Raw genomic sequence first — 17,555 nt, 5'->3', positions numbered from 1 at the left:
CGGCGCCTTGCGCCTCTTCATCCGCTTGATGGAGAGGCGCAATTCACTGGGAGTGATGAAAACATCATCTCCCAACGGAGGCACCGGGGAGGAGAGTAGGTTCGCTACGCTCTCTTCCACCGATTGGTGGAATGCGGCCTCTGAGGGTGCAGAGTCATTCGGAACGAACTGCCGCTCCAGCATTGCGGCCAGGACATCGGCGCGGGCCTGAGCCGAGAAGCATCGGTTGCCCCTCTCGTCCACGAGTGGACAAGTCGGGGCAGGCCGATTTGAGAGCTGGCGGCAAAGTCGGTGGAGGGACACAGAAGAGGGGTCCTCACGGGCCTCCTCAATCCGTTCCTCCCACGCGTAGCCCCGGAAGGAGCTAATCTTCGCCGCCAACTCCGCTTCCAACTCATTAAGCTCGCGCTTGATCCTGGGACAACGAGTTGTCGCCCAGAGCCTCCTCAGGCCCCTCTTCCGGCGAATGATCGCCTTCAGATGGGTCGGGAGTCTACCTCTGGGCCCGCCGCTGGGCACAAGAGTCGTCGCCTGGTCGATCGCTCCCCTGATGGAGTCGACAAGGTGGACTGCCGCATCGTCGACCCCATCAGGGGTATTGGGGTCCTGAATCACGGGAAGGTCGACTAGTCGTCTCTTAAAGAGCTCCCAGTCGACCTTCGGTCGTAGGGGCGAAGTCGCAACCCGGGTAAGCCCCATTCCCAGTGTCACCAGGATAGGGAGATGGGGAGTACCCAGGTCGTACAGTGCCTCGATCGTTACGGGGCACCGTAGCCCCTTATGAACACACACGTCCAGCACATCGGGCTGGTATCGCGCGGCGGTAGGGACGTGCGTGGGTTCATCAGGGCCGACCACAGAGTAGTCGCCCCTATCGGCATCTTCTAACAGCCGCCTGCCCACTGCTGTGTTAAGTCGGGAGCCCCACGCGACGTGCTTCGCGTTGAGGTCCCCGACCAGCAGAGCTGGGCGGCTGTCGTAATTCAGGGCCCGTCTTATATCCTCAGGGTGAAACTCAGGCCCCGGGGGTCTATACGCGGCATAAATCCGCATATCCCCCCCCGAGGTGTGTACCCTCACACCGACCGATCGTGTCGATGAGAAGGACAGCAAATCCAACTGATCATGCACCACGTCCCGCCTGACGAGGGCCGCAGTGCCCCTGAACGGCCGCCCGGCAGGGGTAAGCTCGTCACGTCGGTACATGAAATAGTTGGGAATCCTGAACTCAACCTGAGGACTTAACATGGTCTCCCCCAGCAGTAAAACCTCAGGGTTGTACTCCCGGGCGAGGACCAATAGCTCGTTTTTACGGGATCTTATCCCGTCGGGGTTCCAATAGATGACGCGAAGCTCTTGGCTAGCCATTGAGCCTCGCTATCAGCTGGTAGAACCCCGACAGGATAGCCCCGACAGGGCTAGCGCCCGAGGCGATCTCGCGGATCACTCCGGAGATCACCTCGGCCAAGTTCGCCCAGAGCGCCAGCAGCCATGCAGCAAAGCCGGCAGGCTGGGAGGCCTGTCGACCGCTGCGGCGCTCGCGCTGAGGGCGGGGGGGGAGGGGGGGCTGAGATGTGCCCGAGATGGCTGGTTGGGCCTGAGGCAGTGGGGTCGTTTCCGGTATTGAAGCCGGTTGCGAAGGGTCGATGGGGGGGTTTATATCAACCTCCATTACTAAATTTGTTGACGGGGGAGCCGATGCAGTAGGAGCGTTCGCTACTGCGTCCCGTTGCGCTCTCTTCTTTAGTTTTTTTTTTTGTTTTTTAAGCCTGTTTTTATTTGTTTTAGGACCTGGTAATTGGGGGGTTTGTACTCCAGCACGGGCTGGAGCGCTGCGTTGTGAGAGGGGCGGTCTGCTTGCAGCGTTTAGACCACGAGGGGTAGGAATGGGCATACCCCGCCGCGGAGCGTTGGCTTCAGCCATCAGCGTTGCCGCTGATGGATTGGCCTCCACTGACACGGCAGGGAGGATGGATAAGGACGGGGGAGGGGGTTGGGGTTGGGAAGATTTCCCTTTCCCTTTCCCCTTCCCCTTCGGAATGGGAGCTACAGAAGGAGGAGCTGTGTTCCCGGATCGAGGCACCAACGGCGCAGGAGGAGGGACGGTTACTCCCATCATCCTGGCCCTCTTGCGGTAGACCGCGCACCGCCTGTCGACGGCAGCGTGATCTTTCCCGCAATTGGCGCAGGAGAATGGGCCGTCCCTCGGCCTCGGGCAGTCCGCTACGACATGCTCCCCGGCACATCGAACGCAGCGGACCGCTCGGTGACAATTATTGGAGGCGTGCCCGAAGGCCTGGCAGCGATGACACTGCGCAGGCCCGCGGGTTGGTCGCCATCCCTCAATCGTCACCCCCGGCAAGTACAGCAGTTCATTGACTGCGTACAGGCGGGCGAGGTCGTCCTTCGAGAGGTGGTCCAAGGCTACGTGAAACACGCAGCCCGGGCGCCCTCTCTGGGACCTGATGCACCTGGCGTGACGAGCCGGAAACCCCAGCTCCTTCAGGGCATCGGTTACTTCTGCCGCGTCAGTATCGGCAGGGAGGCCCCGGACAGCCACCTTAGTCGGAATCTCCCCTGTCAGGGCATAGCAGTACCATTTTATGGTACCATCCCTGGCAGAGGCCTCCGACAGGTAGGCCTGGACCGCCCTGTATTCCTCTACCGACGTCGGCAGGAATCTAAAGCCGGCGCCGAAGGGTCGCACCGAGGGGGCGCGACCGAGGCGCTCCCTAATGGCCGCCATGTGGCGGGACCAATTAGGGAGGGCCTCCACCATTATTGGCGGATGTCGGCGCAGCTCCTCTTGGGCACGACCCCTCGGCCTCGGGGGAGGGACATGAGAGGATTGGGATGTCCTCTGGGTGGAAGGAATACTCGGCCTAGCTGCCATGGCAGCATAGGAGGTAGAGGGAATGGGGTTAGGCTTAGGGGCGTGATGTGGTCTGGTGGACTCTAGGTCCATATACCTGGTAGAGTCCAGGTTACCCGCCGTGCCGCTTAGGGCGGGGGCACCTCGGGTAAAGTCCACCGGGATTGGGGACAAGATTGGGGAAGGAGAATGAGGAGGGGTTCTTAATTGCCTAGGAGCAGTCCCTGTCCTGGCGGGAGCCCTAGGCTTGGGTACGGGTTGATCTGGGATTGGACTCCCAGAGGGGGAAGCAGATCTAGATGAGGAAGGAGTTACAGACTCAGTAGAGGAGTGGTCTGTGGATGTGGTCACGCTTTCTTCTCCCTCCGACCTGGAGGAAGGGCCTATTCGCGGGCGCTTGTCTTGGTCACCCGATGAGCCTCGGTCAGACTCGGACCTGGCCTTCTTCCGCGGCCGAGAGGCCCCAGAGGGATCGGTCGACGGAGGAAAGATACTTTCCACCGGACCGATCCTCGGGGCCCCCTCGGCCGCAGCCGAAGACCCGGACGAATTGTCCAACCGAGGACCCATCGGGGCCATACGGATAGCAGGTATCGGTCTGGTACGTAAATCGGGCATCGCCTGACGTCCCCTATGAGACGGGCCGGGTGTGCTGGTATTTGGGGGTGAGTTCCCCCTCGACATGATCTTGCTGGTTTTTTATGGCTATGAGGTCATTGGTACCCCGTCTCAACGGTTGACTAAATGTTTCTACCCTACTAGTTCAATGGTTCACTGGTTCCCCGGCCGACCAGCAATTACAGTCACTACTTACTACTTGACTATTACGGAACTATATTTAATAAAAAGAAAACTAATTAGTCAAAGTCAGTACTAAAAGAAATTTACTAACGTAATAAATGTAAAATAAAAGAATTAATTCAAGATAACAATAAACTACTACTACAGGGATCAATAATCAATTCAGCTTCAGCTGAAATCCCGTCAGCGACAGCAGAGCCGGTAGGTTCTTACTCCGGATTCTACTATTAACTGTATATAACTAATAAAAATTAAACTATAATTCCCTATAATTAATTAAAGAGTTTATGTAAGGTACTTACCCGTTATACTTGAGTCCCTTAACCAGTAAGACAATTACTGGTAGGGGAATCATGAACTCCAACCTATTATTAACTAATACTATAAAATAGAATGGAAATAAAATAAGAATAACAGTTATCAAGAATTTTAAACTAATGAATTAATAAAGAAAACAAATAAACAAATGTGACGGGAACACCCCTCCAGACCCTACTATCGCTAACACAACTGAAGGAATGAAAAAGAATAATAAAAGTTAACTCAATCAATGTAACATAAATGGGTGACCACTTATGATAGTCGGCCGGAAGGCCAGAATAACAGAATTACGATGATTGTAATATTTGGTAAAATAAAATAAAATATAACACTTAAAGTGGGTAGAAATGAAAAAAGAATTTAATATTATATATAAAAAGAAACTACAGCAGCGCCACTAGTTTTAATTAATAACGGGTAGGTTAATATTTAATATGAAATAAAATGAATTAATTGCTATTGTATTGTTAGAATTTAAATTTAAATTTACTACATAATCAAGATAAAATAAACCAAAAGGACACTAACGCTACGACTAACTTAAACTAACTATCGGTAGGGGGTTCCAACGTCAATAACCCTGGACTACTTGGTAGTCCATTGGACCAGCTTATCGGGTTTAGCGACCGCCCCGCCTAGCCCCGAAGGGTAGGAGAGGACTGGGAATGACACAGGAGGGCCAGACTCGGTGGCGCTAACGTTCGCCGGTTTTATATTCAAATAAAACGGTAACGCAGCTTACACAGGCTGGTCGACACCTACCCGTATTAAACTAATCGTTTAAGGAAAGAAGTGTCGATCCACTTACCTGTTCCCGGGTCCTTCGTCTCACTGTTCGGGGCGTTTCCACTCCGAAACAGCAACTCCAGATGAAACACTCTCACACTTGGGCACACACAATCGCACAGCACAAACAATAGGGGCCACTTAGCACTGGTGTCCCGGGCCTTCTGAAGTCGTCGTGGCCTAAAGGATAAGGCGTCCGGTGCATTCGTGTTGAGCGATGCACCGGTGTTCGAATCCGAGGCGGGTACCAATTTTTCTAATGAAATACGTACAATATACAACAAATATTCACGATTGACTTCCACGGTGAAGGAATAACATCGTGTAATAAAAATCAAACCCGCAAAATTATAATTTGCGTAATTACTGGTGGTAGGACCTCTTGTGAGTCCGCGAGAGTGGGTACCATCACCTTGCCTATTTCTGCAGTAATGCGTTTCGGTTTGAAGGGTGGGGCAGCCGTTGTAACTATACTGAGACCTTAGAGCTTATATCTCAAGGTGAGTGGCGCATTTACGTCGTAGATGTCTATGGGCTCCAGTAACCACTTAACACCAGGTGGGCTGTGAGCTCGTCCACCCATCAAGGCAATAATAAAAAAAAAAGGTATTATGGCCACTGAGTTTCTCGCCGGATCTTCTCAGTGGGGCGCGATCCCGATCCGGTGGTAGAATCTTCGAAGTACTGCCCTTGTTATGCCTAGTATTAGCAAATTCTCTCAGGTTGAGCCCGTGAGCTCACCTACCCGTTCGGATGTAGTTCAAATAACCTTTTACCAGCAAATACTTAGGGAAAATATTACGGTTATATTAAACAACTATCGACCCGTCTTCGCTTCGCTTCGCTTCGGAAACTGTAATTTATTATTGATTTCTCCACTATTTAATGGATGTTATTATACATATAAACCTTCCTCTTCAATCACTCTATCTATTAAAAAAAACCGATTCAAAATCCGTTGCGTAGTTATAAAGATTTAAGCATACATAGGGATATAGGGACAGAGAAAGCGACTTTGTTTTACAAGACCACTATTGAAAGAAGAGGAACAGGGTTGGACTTCTAACAAGACTCATTTAAATCGCTCATCTAAAATTCATTGATAAATAGAGATTTATTACAACAAAAGAAATGGTTTAAATGGCGTGTTCAGAAGTTAGCTTAACTACGAAATCGTTTTTCTTGTATAAATTATTATTTAAAGCTGATTGAAAAGTAAAAGTGAAACGTTAAGATAAAAAGTATTTGTTTGATTATATCCGGCTATTATATTTATTATATTAGTTCCGGTGACAACAACAAAATAGTAGTTCGTTCGATCCCGAAAAACCGGTAAAACATTCCATACGTCGGAAACAATAAAATTAAAATAATGAAACACGAGATTGACAAAAGTAAAAAGCAGTTTAATGTTAAGTCTGCGATTCTTTCGAAATCCAAATAAAATACCACACGAAAAAAGAATAAATAATAGTTAAAAAAAAACTAAAAAACACGCTTTATATAAAATTCAACTAAAAATAGAAAATAAATTTTAATAAATTTAAATTGAAAATAGTGAATTTAAATTTTCTATAAAAGCGTTTCAAAAATAAAACTATTAAGTACTTTCACATCGATTCCTGCCTTATTGAATATAGATAAAAATTATATAAATTGTCAAAAATATGATTTTGCAAATTGAATAATAATAAATTATAAATAAATAAATATTTACTAACAATCACGCCACGTTAACTGGTCCCGTGATAAGTTCGTAAAGAACTTGTGTTACAGGTACCAGATAACGGAAATAAATGTAAGATTTTTATTATACACATACATATATTTAATATACATCCATAACCCTGGAAAAGACATTTATATTTATCATACAAATATCTTCCCTTGGCGGGATTCGAACCCGCGAACCCCTTGTGTAGTGACCATGTCACTTACCACTACACCAGACGGCCGTTAAATAATAGAATAATCTTATCAAATTAGTGTACTGTCATCGGTCCTCGATAAATCTACAAAGTTTGAATGAAATCTGGCCTTTTAAAGTGGGTTAAAATCACGTCAAAAGAAGTCAGTTACAAACATGCATACAGGTGAAGATAATATAAAGCGTGTAAAAAAAAAACGGCGTTCCACAACTAGAAGATAAATAATGACGAATACGTTCTCACTTCTGAATTCTTGAATGGGCAACGTTTATTTACAACTAGCGACCCGCCCTCGCTTCGCTTCGGAAACATTAAATTTTATTATTGAATAGTTGAGTCCCGCGATGCTACCCGCGGTTATTGTCGTATCGCGGGTGACGCCGCGGGGCGAAGCTAGTCTAAAAAAAGTAGCCTAAGTTACTCCTTACATCATCAGCTACCTGTCAGTGAAAGTCTCGTCAAAATCGGTCCAGTCGTTCCAGACATTAGCCGGAACAAAGTAACAGACAGACAGACAAAAAATGTAACAAATGTTATTTTGGTATATTTGTAAATTCATATGCATGTAGTAAAAAGCGGTTATTTCAATATTACAAACAGACACTCCAATTTTATTTATATGTATAGATACATACGTTGCATTAATTGCGCGGATGTGTGGTGCGTGCAAGCGTGCAAGCGATACTATGAATCATTCGATACATTTCATTGATGGAGACCTTTTGGAATTTGAAAGGGGCGACTTCGATCATAACTCGTACAGTTCAATCGGTGTTAAGGGGTTATCGGAGCCCCTAGACGAGAAACATCGCCACACACCATGAGGTCGAATTGGTTTTTTTTTTCTAATGCTGTGATCACGGAGTGCGGTCATAATATTATTTATTTATTTGAGAAACAAACAGTACAATACAAACATATAATTTTTTTTAAAAATAGCTAGACGATGGCCCTGTACGGTGCGCCTGTATGGGCTGAGCCACGCAACCGGGCCGCTATGGCTCGGTTCCTGCGCCGGCCGGTGCAGCGCACCGTTGCTATCAGGGTCATCCGTGGATATCGCACCGTCTCCTTCGAGGCGGCGTGTGTGTTGGCGGGGACGCCGCCATGGGAGCTGGAGGCGGAGGCTGCCGACTATCGGTGGCGCAGCGAGCTTCGTGCTCTGGGCGTGGTGCGTCCCTCCAAAAGTGAGCTGCAGGCGCGGAAGGCCCATTCTCGGCGGTCCGTGCTCGAATCGTGGTCGAGGCGGTTGGCCAACCCCACGTGGGGTCTACGGACCGTCGAAGCGGTTTACCCAGTCTTTGATGACTGGGTGAATCGTGGCCGAGGACGCCTCACCTTCCGTCTGGTGCAGGTGCTGACTGGGCACGGATGCTTCGGAAAGTATCTGCACCGGATAGGAGCTGAGCCGACGACGAGGTGCCACCATTGTGGACACGACCTGGACACGGCGGAGCATACGCTCGCTGTCTGCCCCGCTTGGGAGGTGCAGCGCCGTGTCCTGGTCGCAAAGATAGGACCGGACTTGGCGCTGCCTGGCGTCGTGGCGTCGATGCTTGGCGGTGACGAGTCCTGGAAGGCTATGCTCGACTTCTGCGAGTGCACCATCTCGCAGAAGGAGGCGGCGGGGCGAGTGAGGCAAAGCTCTCCTCACTACGCAGAAATCCGCCGCTGCCGAGCAGGGGGTCGGGACCGGGATCTTGTCCGTAACCCGGCCCCCTAAGAGCTTCGGGCTCCACCCGTTTTATGCGGGAAGGAGCCTAGGCGTGGGGCGGCGTGGTAAGCCGCGTTCCCCCGACTGCTCCGGGGGAAGGTGTAGCGCGGCGCCATCAATGCGGGCTCTTGGCCCGTCGACCGAGGGAACCGGCGGTCGTGTCGCTGGCGGCCGCCGGTCCGGCGTCTGGGGGACGGCGGGATGGATGTAATATGCTCTGCGTAAACCCTGTCCCGCCGTCTTAATAGCTCCGACTGGGTTCCCACCCGGTCCGGGGTAGGGCGCCGGCTGTGAGCGGCAGGAGTTTTTAGTGAGGTTCGACTCCCACATACCCCATTTCTCCTGCGGAAAAAAAAAAAAAGCAATAACCAAATATGTTTCCACAACCAATATCACATATAGGTAGAAAGTGAACTGAGAAGAGAAATTTAGAAATTTATGTTACAAAAAAACAAGCAACACATATATACCCACATATTATTTTATAATGAAAAAAAAAATACCAGTTTAATATCGTTACGGAAATTAGTGAATTCGTTTTGGTCCCCGTATTTACTTAGATTTGCATCTTCCAGTGTACTTGATCGCCGGATTGTGTCAGCGGGTCGCGATTCCGATCCGGTAGTAGATTCACCGAAGCAGCTGCTCTCAAGTTGTTAGGTCTTATTTGGAGACGCTCGGGCAGCTGTTAGCAAACCCCATCCCCTCCTGGCTGAGCCTTTGCTCGCCCACCTGTCCTGGTGAACCTGGAAAGGCCACCGGACCACCATCCTTCATTTCTTAAATAAAATATTTGATCCTACAATTGCATCAGCAGATAAGAGTATCGGTAGATGCATTGGTGAGCTCACGGCGGTTTTCGCCGCGAAGGAATTATGGTGTTTGCTTTGTTGGGACCTCAGGCCTCACGCTGGGCGGTAGTACCCGTGCTGTGGTCTTCATGGGTTAATCTGCTTATCGACGCCAATAAAATAAACCTAGTAATTTTATCGCCCGAAAACCTTCACAAGTCCCAAGATACGAATCAAAATACGTGCATGTCGTATGAAAAACGTAAGCCGAGCTGTAGATAAAGATTTTTATTAAGCATTCGTTACGTGGGCCCGCGCCGGACAATGGATTTCATTCATAAAAATCATAGAAACTATTGTATTTAAGATTCAAGGTCTGCGCGCTTTTATTGGCCCTTACGTCATTCTTGAAGTATGCTTAGTTGGGTCAAAGCGATGAATTAAACCATAGTGTGACAACATATTATTTTTATAAATGGAATTATTTCAGTGGTTTCATTTTGATTATTAATGATGATTAGGGGCGAGACCAAATAATTAAGTTCATTTTTTTCATAGCGATATTTAGGGCTATCAATAAGTGCTTTTTTCCACGTTACAAAAAAAGAAATTACAATAACAAATCAGAAGAGCAAATTAAAAAAATAAAACGAATTTAAATCTAGAGGTGCCGTTGATTAAGGTTGAACTAGGGCTGGGTGGAACACAGTCATATTTATTTCATAAATTCCCATTCCGCGAGTCCGCAATCTATAGCAATCAGCTGGCGGTTCGTTGACCCCGCGTTCCTCAGTTTGCGGCATTGCAAAAAGAAGAAACATCGATGAATAGTTTTATCATGCTGAGTCCGCGAGCACCCGACTTCGCCATCGTAAACTGTGTTTTAATGTAACTATGAAAACCACTTTTATTTGTTTACTATGTCTTATTGTAATGTAGTAAAAACATAAAATCCCTCGGTAATTGTACTTTTTAATACGCTTTTATTAGCTTCAGACGTATGTAGGTTTGTAACGGAATCTTTGAACATGATTTGGACCCCCTTTCGAAACGTCGGATTAACAATTCAATATAAAAAAACACTTCAATATAAAAAAAAATTGAAAAAAAGAATTAAAAAAATTGAATTTCATCTAAAAAATGAAAAATAAATTATTAATTTAAAAAAACTAACAAAATACTCTTTTATAGAAAATCCAACTTGGTATCAGTAGTAATAAATATTTTATGAACAGATATGAGTAGGAGGGTTATTTTGATAATATCCTGAAAGGCACTCCACGCTTTTTTAACAATAAAATCATTTTTCCTTACACTATTTTCAATTCAAATTTATTAAAATTTATTTTCTATTTTTTAGTTGGTTTTTCTATAAAAGCGTATTCTGTTAGTTTTTTTTAACTATTATTTATTTTAATTGAAAAGTATCCTATGTCATTTTCTGTAACCTTGACAATGTGTATGTCAATAGTGGTCGGTTTAGGAATATGTACGTGATTTTTTTTCCTACCTAAGTTGATAGCCTCAAAGCACGGGGCTCAAACCGGGAGTGTTGCTAACACTGGCCTTAGCAAGAGCAGTGCTTCGCTGAATCTACTACCGGATCGGAAACGCGACCCACCGAGAAGATCCGGCGAGAAACTCAGTGAGCTGTGTCTGTAGGTTAATTTACTCGTCGAGCCCTTCGTCGTAATCGACGGGTTCGGCGAGGACGGTGACCGGTGCTTGTGGTACCTAAAAGCACCGTTATTAGATCGGGAGGATCCGTAATGACGTGCTTAGGGCGACGTCGACTGTATACCATTCGGTCCACAGGATCGGGTATGAGAATACTTGAGACGTGATAGCGTTACACACAAAGACTATTGTACTAATTTAATAAATTGGTATACACTTTAGTGTCACACACGTGTCGAGGAATCAAGCAGGCCACGTCTCAAATAATTTCAAAGTTTACTGATGATTTTTTATTGACTATGATATATTTCACGAACGAATATTAATTTGAAATATGCAAATAATTGTATGTTCCCACGTTAATTCTTGGGTGCGTCGTCTAAAAGAATAGAAAATATTTTTATGTTAGTGTTCAATGGAAATTTCTTGTCCGTTCATAATAAAATTTTATAGTGCGGAAAAAATATAATATATATTTTTACTGGTGGTAGGATCTCTTGTGAGTCCGCACGAGTAGGTACCACCGCCCTGCCTATTTCTACCGTGAAGCAGTAATGCGTTTCGGTTTGAAGGGTGTGGCAGCCGTTGTAACTATACTGAGACTTTACAACTTATATCTCAAGGTAGATGGCGCATTTACGTTGTAGATGTCTGTGGGCTTCGGTAACCACTTAAAATCAGGTGGACTGTGAGCTCGTTCACCCATCTAAGCAATAAAAAAAAACCCCTCAAACATAGCTCAATTAGTTTCTCACCGGATCTTCTCAGTGGGTCGTGTTTCCGATCCGGCGGTAGATTCCGCGAAGCACTGCCCTTGCTAGGGTTAGCGTTAGCAACTTCCACATGCCAGAACCCCATAAGCTCACCTACTCGTTCTGTGAATCTAGTATGACCCCTCGAGGTCACTAGACTACGTAACAAACAAAAAACTTCTAAGCTATTAAAAATAAAAAGAATACTTCAATAAAATTTAGAAGTAATAAAAATACATCATATTAATCGAAATGAGATCATAGCTGTTTGGAGTAGCCGCGCGCCCTTGACTCGGTTACGATTGGGTTTTTTTTTAAATGTTTTTATCGCAATTCAATCACCACGTGTCAGGATATATGCGGATATCTGTATCCTATACTATGTATACACCTAAGTGCTCCTATATACGCAATACGTTCAACCAAAGGGCATCGCATATCTCAAACCGGTTGAGAGTTTTCAAAGAAAGTATTTCTCGTGCTGGGGAGAGGTTTTCGAATTCCAACCCTCAAAATGGTAAGAGCTGTTTTGGGGGCTTTGTTTCGTTGGAGGTTCATGTGTTTTTAACTACTAACTGTGAAAGTGTGTTTGGTTGGGTGTTTGTTTGTCCTTCTATCGAAATAAAGCAATAGATTGACATGATTTTGCAAGAATTAGCGTAGACTATACCTTTTATCCCGATATATAATGTCATATCCACTGGAAATTACACTTTTCATTGACCGGGCAGGCAAACAACATTTGTTTTACATAATATCGATCTGTGAATTGAAAAATACATCTTTTTCTAAATTCTCGGTCGAACCTATTTGCACGGTGAATCTAGTATGACCCCTCGAAGTCACTAGAATAGGTAGGAAAAAAAAGTGTTTTATTTAAAATAATCAAAAAAGTATCATAAACCATGCATTAGTTCAGTATATTCATATAATTTATACAAATATGATAATAACATAATTGGGAAAATTCTGGCAATTGTATGAAAAATTAATATACTTCTTCTCTATATGGATATCCCCATGATGTTTCTAATAGACTCCTATTACCAATATATTATAAAATAAAAATGCGATTTGCGTAACTTCAGCACAGAGGTAAGTAAAGAGACGTCTTGAGGTATTCGTCTTCAAAAACATTTATTTATTGTGAATGAGCTTACGGCCCATCTACTGTTAAGCGCGTGCTGGAGTCCATAACATAACAACGTGAATGCCCTCATACTGACCTTGATTTTAAGGTCTTTGTCGCAATTGTTTTGTAATTACGCAATTTATGATTTTTTAAACGAGTTTGTAAATATTAAACTATACGATGTTATTCCGTGGAAGTCATTCTGTTATCCGAACAAAAACTAATAACATTAAAAGAGAATATTAATTAGTGCTATAATGAATTGGACAACTTGTTAGGAATGAAAAGTTCAGCAAGTGCTATATATGTATGCTTTATACAATATTAGTTATATGTGTCTTAGAGTAAAGCCTTGTTCGGACTAGGCGAGTATTTTAGTCGATTACCGAGTAATTTAGTAGCTAAATGGGTCTGAACACCAAAAATTTAGTCGAGTAGGTTAGTAAGTATCGAAGTATTCTTTGGGTTCTCTTCAAATGCTAATTCCTTCAGAAGACAATTAGTAGCTCCTAGTTTATCTCTTCTATCGATCCATTTTCGTACCCATAACTTATTTTTCTTAATCAAAGAATTTTCCTCATCCACCTCTTCTAAAATAGCCATTACGATTAGCTTAATCAGTTTATTCACTCTGTGGCGTTGCAGCCTGTTCATCTCGCAAAACACCACTCACTTGTGTACTCTACTGGACCGTAATGCGAACGATTTCTGTGCAGTAGCGAGTAGTTTAGCCACTAAATTACTTGATACTCGACTAAAATACTCGTCTAGTTCGAACAAAGCTTTAGAGAGTGCTGATTAGGCGCCTTTTCATCTGTTATCCCAACGATTCGGAGATAAAATAGTTAGCGCGTTATTTTACGTATTTCAGTAGTACCGTCATCGTGATTCGAACACTGACACAGTCGATCGATACGAATGCACCGGGCGTCTTATCCTTAGGCCACGACGACTTCATATCTTAATTTTCTTACTGTCGAGCGCCTTGGCATACAATGGTCCGACAATACGGCCATCTTTCGTCTCAGTAATATAACAAAACTTGCCTGCCACCCACACAGCTGATCGGGCAACGAGTATGTTTTTTTTGCTCACCCGCGTATAGTAGTTTGCCTTGTGCCTTAACGTATTTTCGCACGCTCCAAGATCAGATGATTCAATGATCTTTGTGTTTTTTTTTTTTCTATCCATATTGTAAATCGCTTTGTAGTTTTTGTGTGTTAGTGTTATAACGTAGTTAGGGTTGTCCGTTATATTGTTTTATTGAGAGCGATTTATAATAAGTTGGATTGGATTGAACGTTGAAAAAAAAAGTTTCGCAATATAATGAATGCAGTTAGCAAACATAGCTTTATTATATGACATAGTTCACTACCGTAGCCTCACACTCCTATAGGTTATGGTAAAAGCTGGACACCAGAGGTTCAGCAGAGGTGGTATAAAAATTAACTGATTTAAATCTTGTCTATAAATAAAAACTTCGTATCATACTATTTGTCCGCGAACTTAGATGACTGGACGAGCTCACAGCCCACCTGGGGTTAAGTGGTTACTGAAGCTTATAGATATATACAACGTAAAAGCGCTACCCACCTTGAGATATAAGTTCTAAGATCTCAAGTATAGTTATAACGGCTGCCCCACCCTTCAAACCGAAACGCATTACTGCCTCACGGCAGAAATAGGCAGCAGGGTGGTGGTACATACCCGCGCGGACTCACAAGATGTCCTACCACCAGTAATTACGCAAATTATAATTTTGCGGGTTTGATTTTTATTACGCGATGTTATTCCTTCACCGTGGAAGTCAATCGTGAACATTTGTTAAGTACGTATTTCATTAGAAAAATTGTTACGGGCGGGGGCCTGGGATTCGAACACCGGTGTATCGTTCAACACGAATGTACCGGACGTGTTATCCTTTAGGCCACGACGACTTCATATTTTCATGTTTATATTATTTCTGTACGGACCCCCTTCGGGTACAGGCCTCTAAGGTGTGCCGCTTCTTCTACCCTTGGCGGTGTTCAGACAATCTTTACCAGCCAATTTGATCTACTATGTTTCCTAGTCTATACTTCTATACTAATATTATAAAGAGGAAAGATTTGTTTGTTTGTTTGTTTCGAATAGGCTCCGAAACTACTGGACCGATTTGAAAAATTATTTTTCCATTAGAAGCCGACATTGTCCCTGATGAACATATGCTACTTTTTTTTTTTTTTTTTGTCTCATGTGTGTTTTAATGTTTCCGAAGCGAAGCGAGGGCGGGTCGCTAGTTTTACGAAACGACAACCCTAGTGTTGAGGCTGCGTGTAAAGGAACTGACACGGTATTTCCGAATATTGAATAACTATAATGGTAGTTCATGAATATTACTTAATGGCTCCTTGTCTTTTTTTTGTGTAATTAAAAAAGCTAAAGCTGTAAAAAAAAAACCCGAAAATAAAGCTTTTAATTTGATAACGTGATGACCCTTTTGAAGTTGCTTACGAAAATAAATTAAGAGGGAACAATTAATTATCGGGTCATTTGAATAAAACTGTAGCGGTAGCTATCATATAATAAATCCGTCTTATACTTATTACTTGAATCGCCTTAACAATAATTTCAAAATAATCTTACAACTGCTCGTGTACAAGTTCAGAATTTACAATGTACAGTTAATTTTCAATAACTTTGAATATTTTACTGTAAAATTGATTGTTTTAAACATAATTTTGATTGGCACTGTAATATTTAAATGAAAAAAAAATCTAATGCGGATGCTACAGTTTTATATTGTACATACGTGGCTAATGTCCGTAAATTTTTAGAATCATTTTGTTTAACGGGCTCTTACAATGATTTTACTTGATAAGCTTACACGTGAACATGGCTTATGTAATCAAAAGATTTGAGCTATCGGTAAAACACATTAAAACTGTGAAACTTGATAAGAACCCATCAAATGATAGTAGTGTTTATAATGTAGATACCCCGCGAATGTTTCAAATAATTCGCAAGGACGTTCCATAATAAATTTGAATTTTTCTCTAAATTTCAGGAAGACGAGAAAGTCGTTGAGCTGGTCGCGAAATACGGACCGAAGAAATGGACTTTGATAGCCCGACATCTTAAAGGGAGGATAGGGAAGCAGTGCAGGTATGGTTCACAGTGTAAGGTTGCGTTCACAGACATCGACAGAGCATGCTGTATTCTATTTGTCACAAAAAAAGATGTGTGGCGTTGTGGGACACCAGATAGCAACGAAGTTCCTTAGTATAAAAATATTAATTTATTATTAATTAAGTTCTATGCGAGGTATAAAGAAAATCCCCGGTTAGTACACTCCTCCGCATCGTCCCATAAGGAACTTCGTTCCAAAAAATCACCATTGTCATCAGTTCAAAAGCGGCCGCTACTGGACATAGACTTCTCCTAATCCACACCGCTGAGTTCTGGTCTTTGGCTCTCCTCATTCATTCTCCTTGAAAGATACCAAACAAATTGAACAACCCAAACTATTGTCCCTAACACTACGCTACGATTTCAATTTTAATCCTTAGTTACCACTAAGGAGTCCAATCCCGCTTTTGATGTGACATGGATGGTGGATATGGTCGACATGAAAATTGATAGCGCCGAACTAATCAAATGTAAAAGGAAATAGATGAATCGCGGTGTACTCTGAACGTAATTTTGTTTGCAGAGAGAGATGGCACAATCATCTGAACCCTTGTATAAAGAAGACGGCGTGGACGGAGCACGAGGACAGAGTGATATATCAGGCCCACCAGCAGCTCGGGAACCAGTGGGCGAAGATCGCCAAGCTGTTACCGGGACGGTACGTCAACTTATTTTTTTTTAAGGGATTTTATGACCTGGTAACTAAGACCTTTAAGTCATGTCTTATTTTAATTTATATTCTTATTTTTATGAAAAACTAGCGGACCCGGCACACTTCGTAGAGCCTCTAAAAATAACCCTTCTACTCATATCTGTTCATAAAATATTTATAACTACTGATACCATGCACCCCATGCTTTTTTTTATAATAAAATAAAATTTTCTTACACTATTTTTAATTCAAATTTACTAAAATTTATTTTCTATTTTTTAGTTGGATTTTCTATAAAATCGTATTTTGTTAGTTTTTTTAGACTATTATTTATTTATCATTTTTTAGTTGAATTTCGATATTTTCTTTAAATATTGAATTATCATCGGTCCTTAATAAGTGTGCCAAATTTCGAGTTAATCCGACGTTTTGAAGGGGGTCAAAATCGTGTTCAAAGATTCCGTTACATATATACATACATAAGTGAAGCTAATTAATAAAAGCGTATTAAAAAGTATATTGCTTTCAGAACGGACAACGCAATAAAGAACCACTGGAATTCGACGATGCGTCGTAAATACGATATGGACTTGTTGGACACGCACGAGAGGCGGAAGGGCAAGGCGAAGGCTCGGTTTGGCGACGGAGCCCCGGCCGCCGCCCCGGCGGACGAGCGCGTTCAGGTCTCTTACATCGACGTGAGTACTATAGCACGCTCACAGTCTCACCGATTTTACTGGTGATAGGACCTCTTGTGAGTCCGCGCAGGTAGGTACCAGCACCCCGCCTATTTCTGTCGTGAAGCAGTAATGCGTTTCGGTTTGAAGGGTGAGGCAGCCGTTGTAACTATACTTGAGATCTTAGAACTTATATCTCAAGGTGGGTGGCGCATTTACGTTGTAGATGTCTATGGGCTCCTGTGAGCTCGTCCACCCATGTAAGCATTAAAAAAAAAAAATTT

At 43.8% G+C, this 17,555-nt stretch overlaps 1 protein-coding gene across 3 annotated transcripts in view; it reads left to right on the top strand.

The window, feature by feature from the left end:
• The window catches only part of Myb (proto-oncogene like protein Myb), a 90,003-nt gene that overhangs the window by 58,038 nt on the left and 14,410 nt on the right, over positions 1–17,555 (top strand). For all 3 annotated transcript variants that reach the window (XM_089739018.1, XM_089739016.1, XM_089739017.1), the window contains 3 exons: positions 15,821–15,918; positions 16,466–16,600; positions 17,124–17,292. In XM_089739018.1, the coding sequence (XP_089595144.1) occupies positions 15,821–15,918; positions 16,466–16,600; positions 17,124–17,292 (402 nt within the window). The remainder of the gene's footprint in view (positions 1–15,820; positions 15,919–16,465; positions 16,601–17,123; positions 17,293–17,555) is intronic.

The sequence above is a fragment of the Bombyx mandarina genome, chromosome 28 (assembly GCF_030267445.1).
Source record: "Bombyx mandarina strain Sakado chromosome 28, ASM3026744v2".
Lineage (NCBI taxonomy): Eukaryota > Metazoa > Arthropoda > Insecta > Lepidoptera > Bombycidae > Bombyx > Bombyx mandarina.
This window is presented reverse-complemented; position numbering and strand designations above follow the sequence as displayed.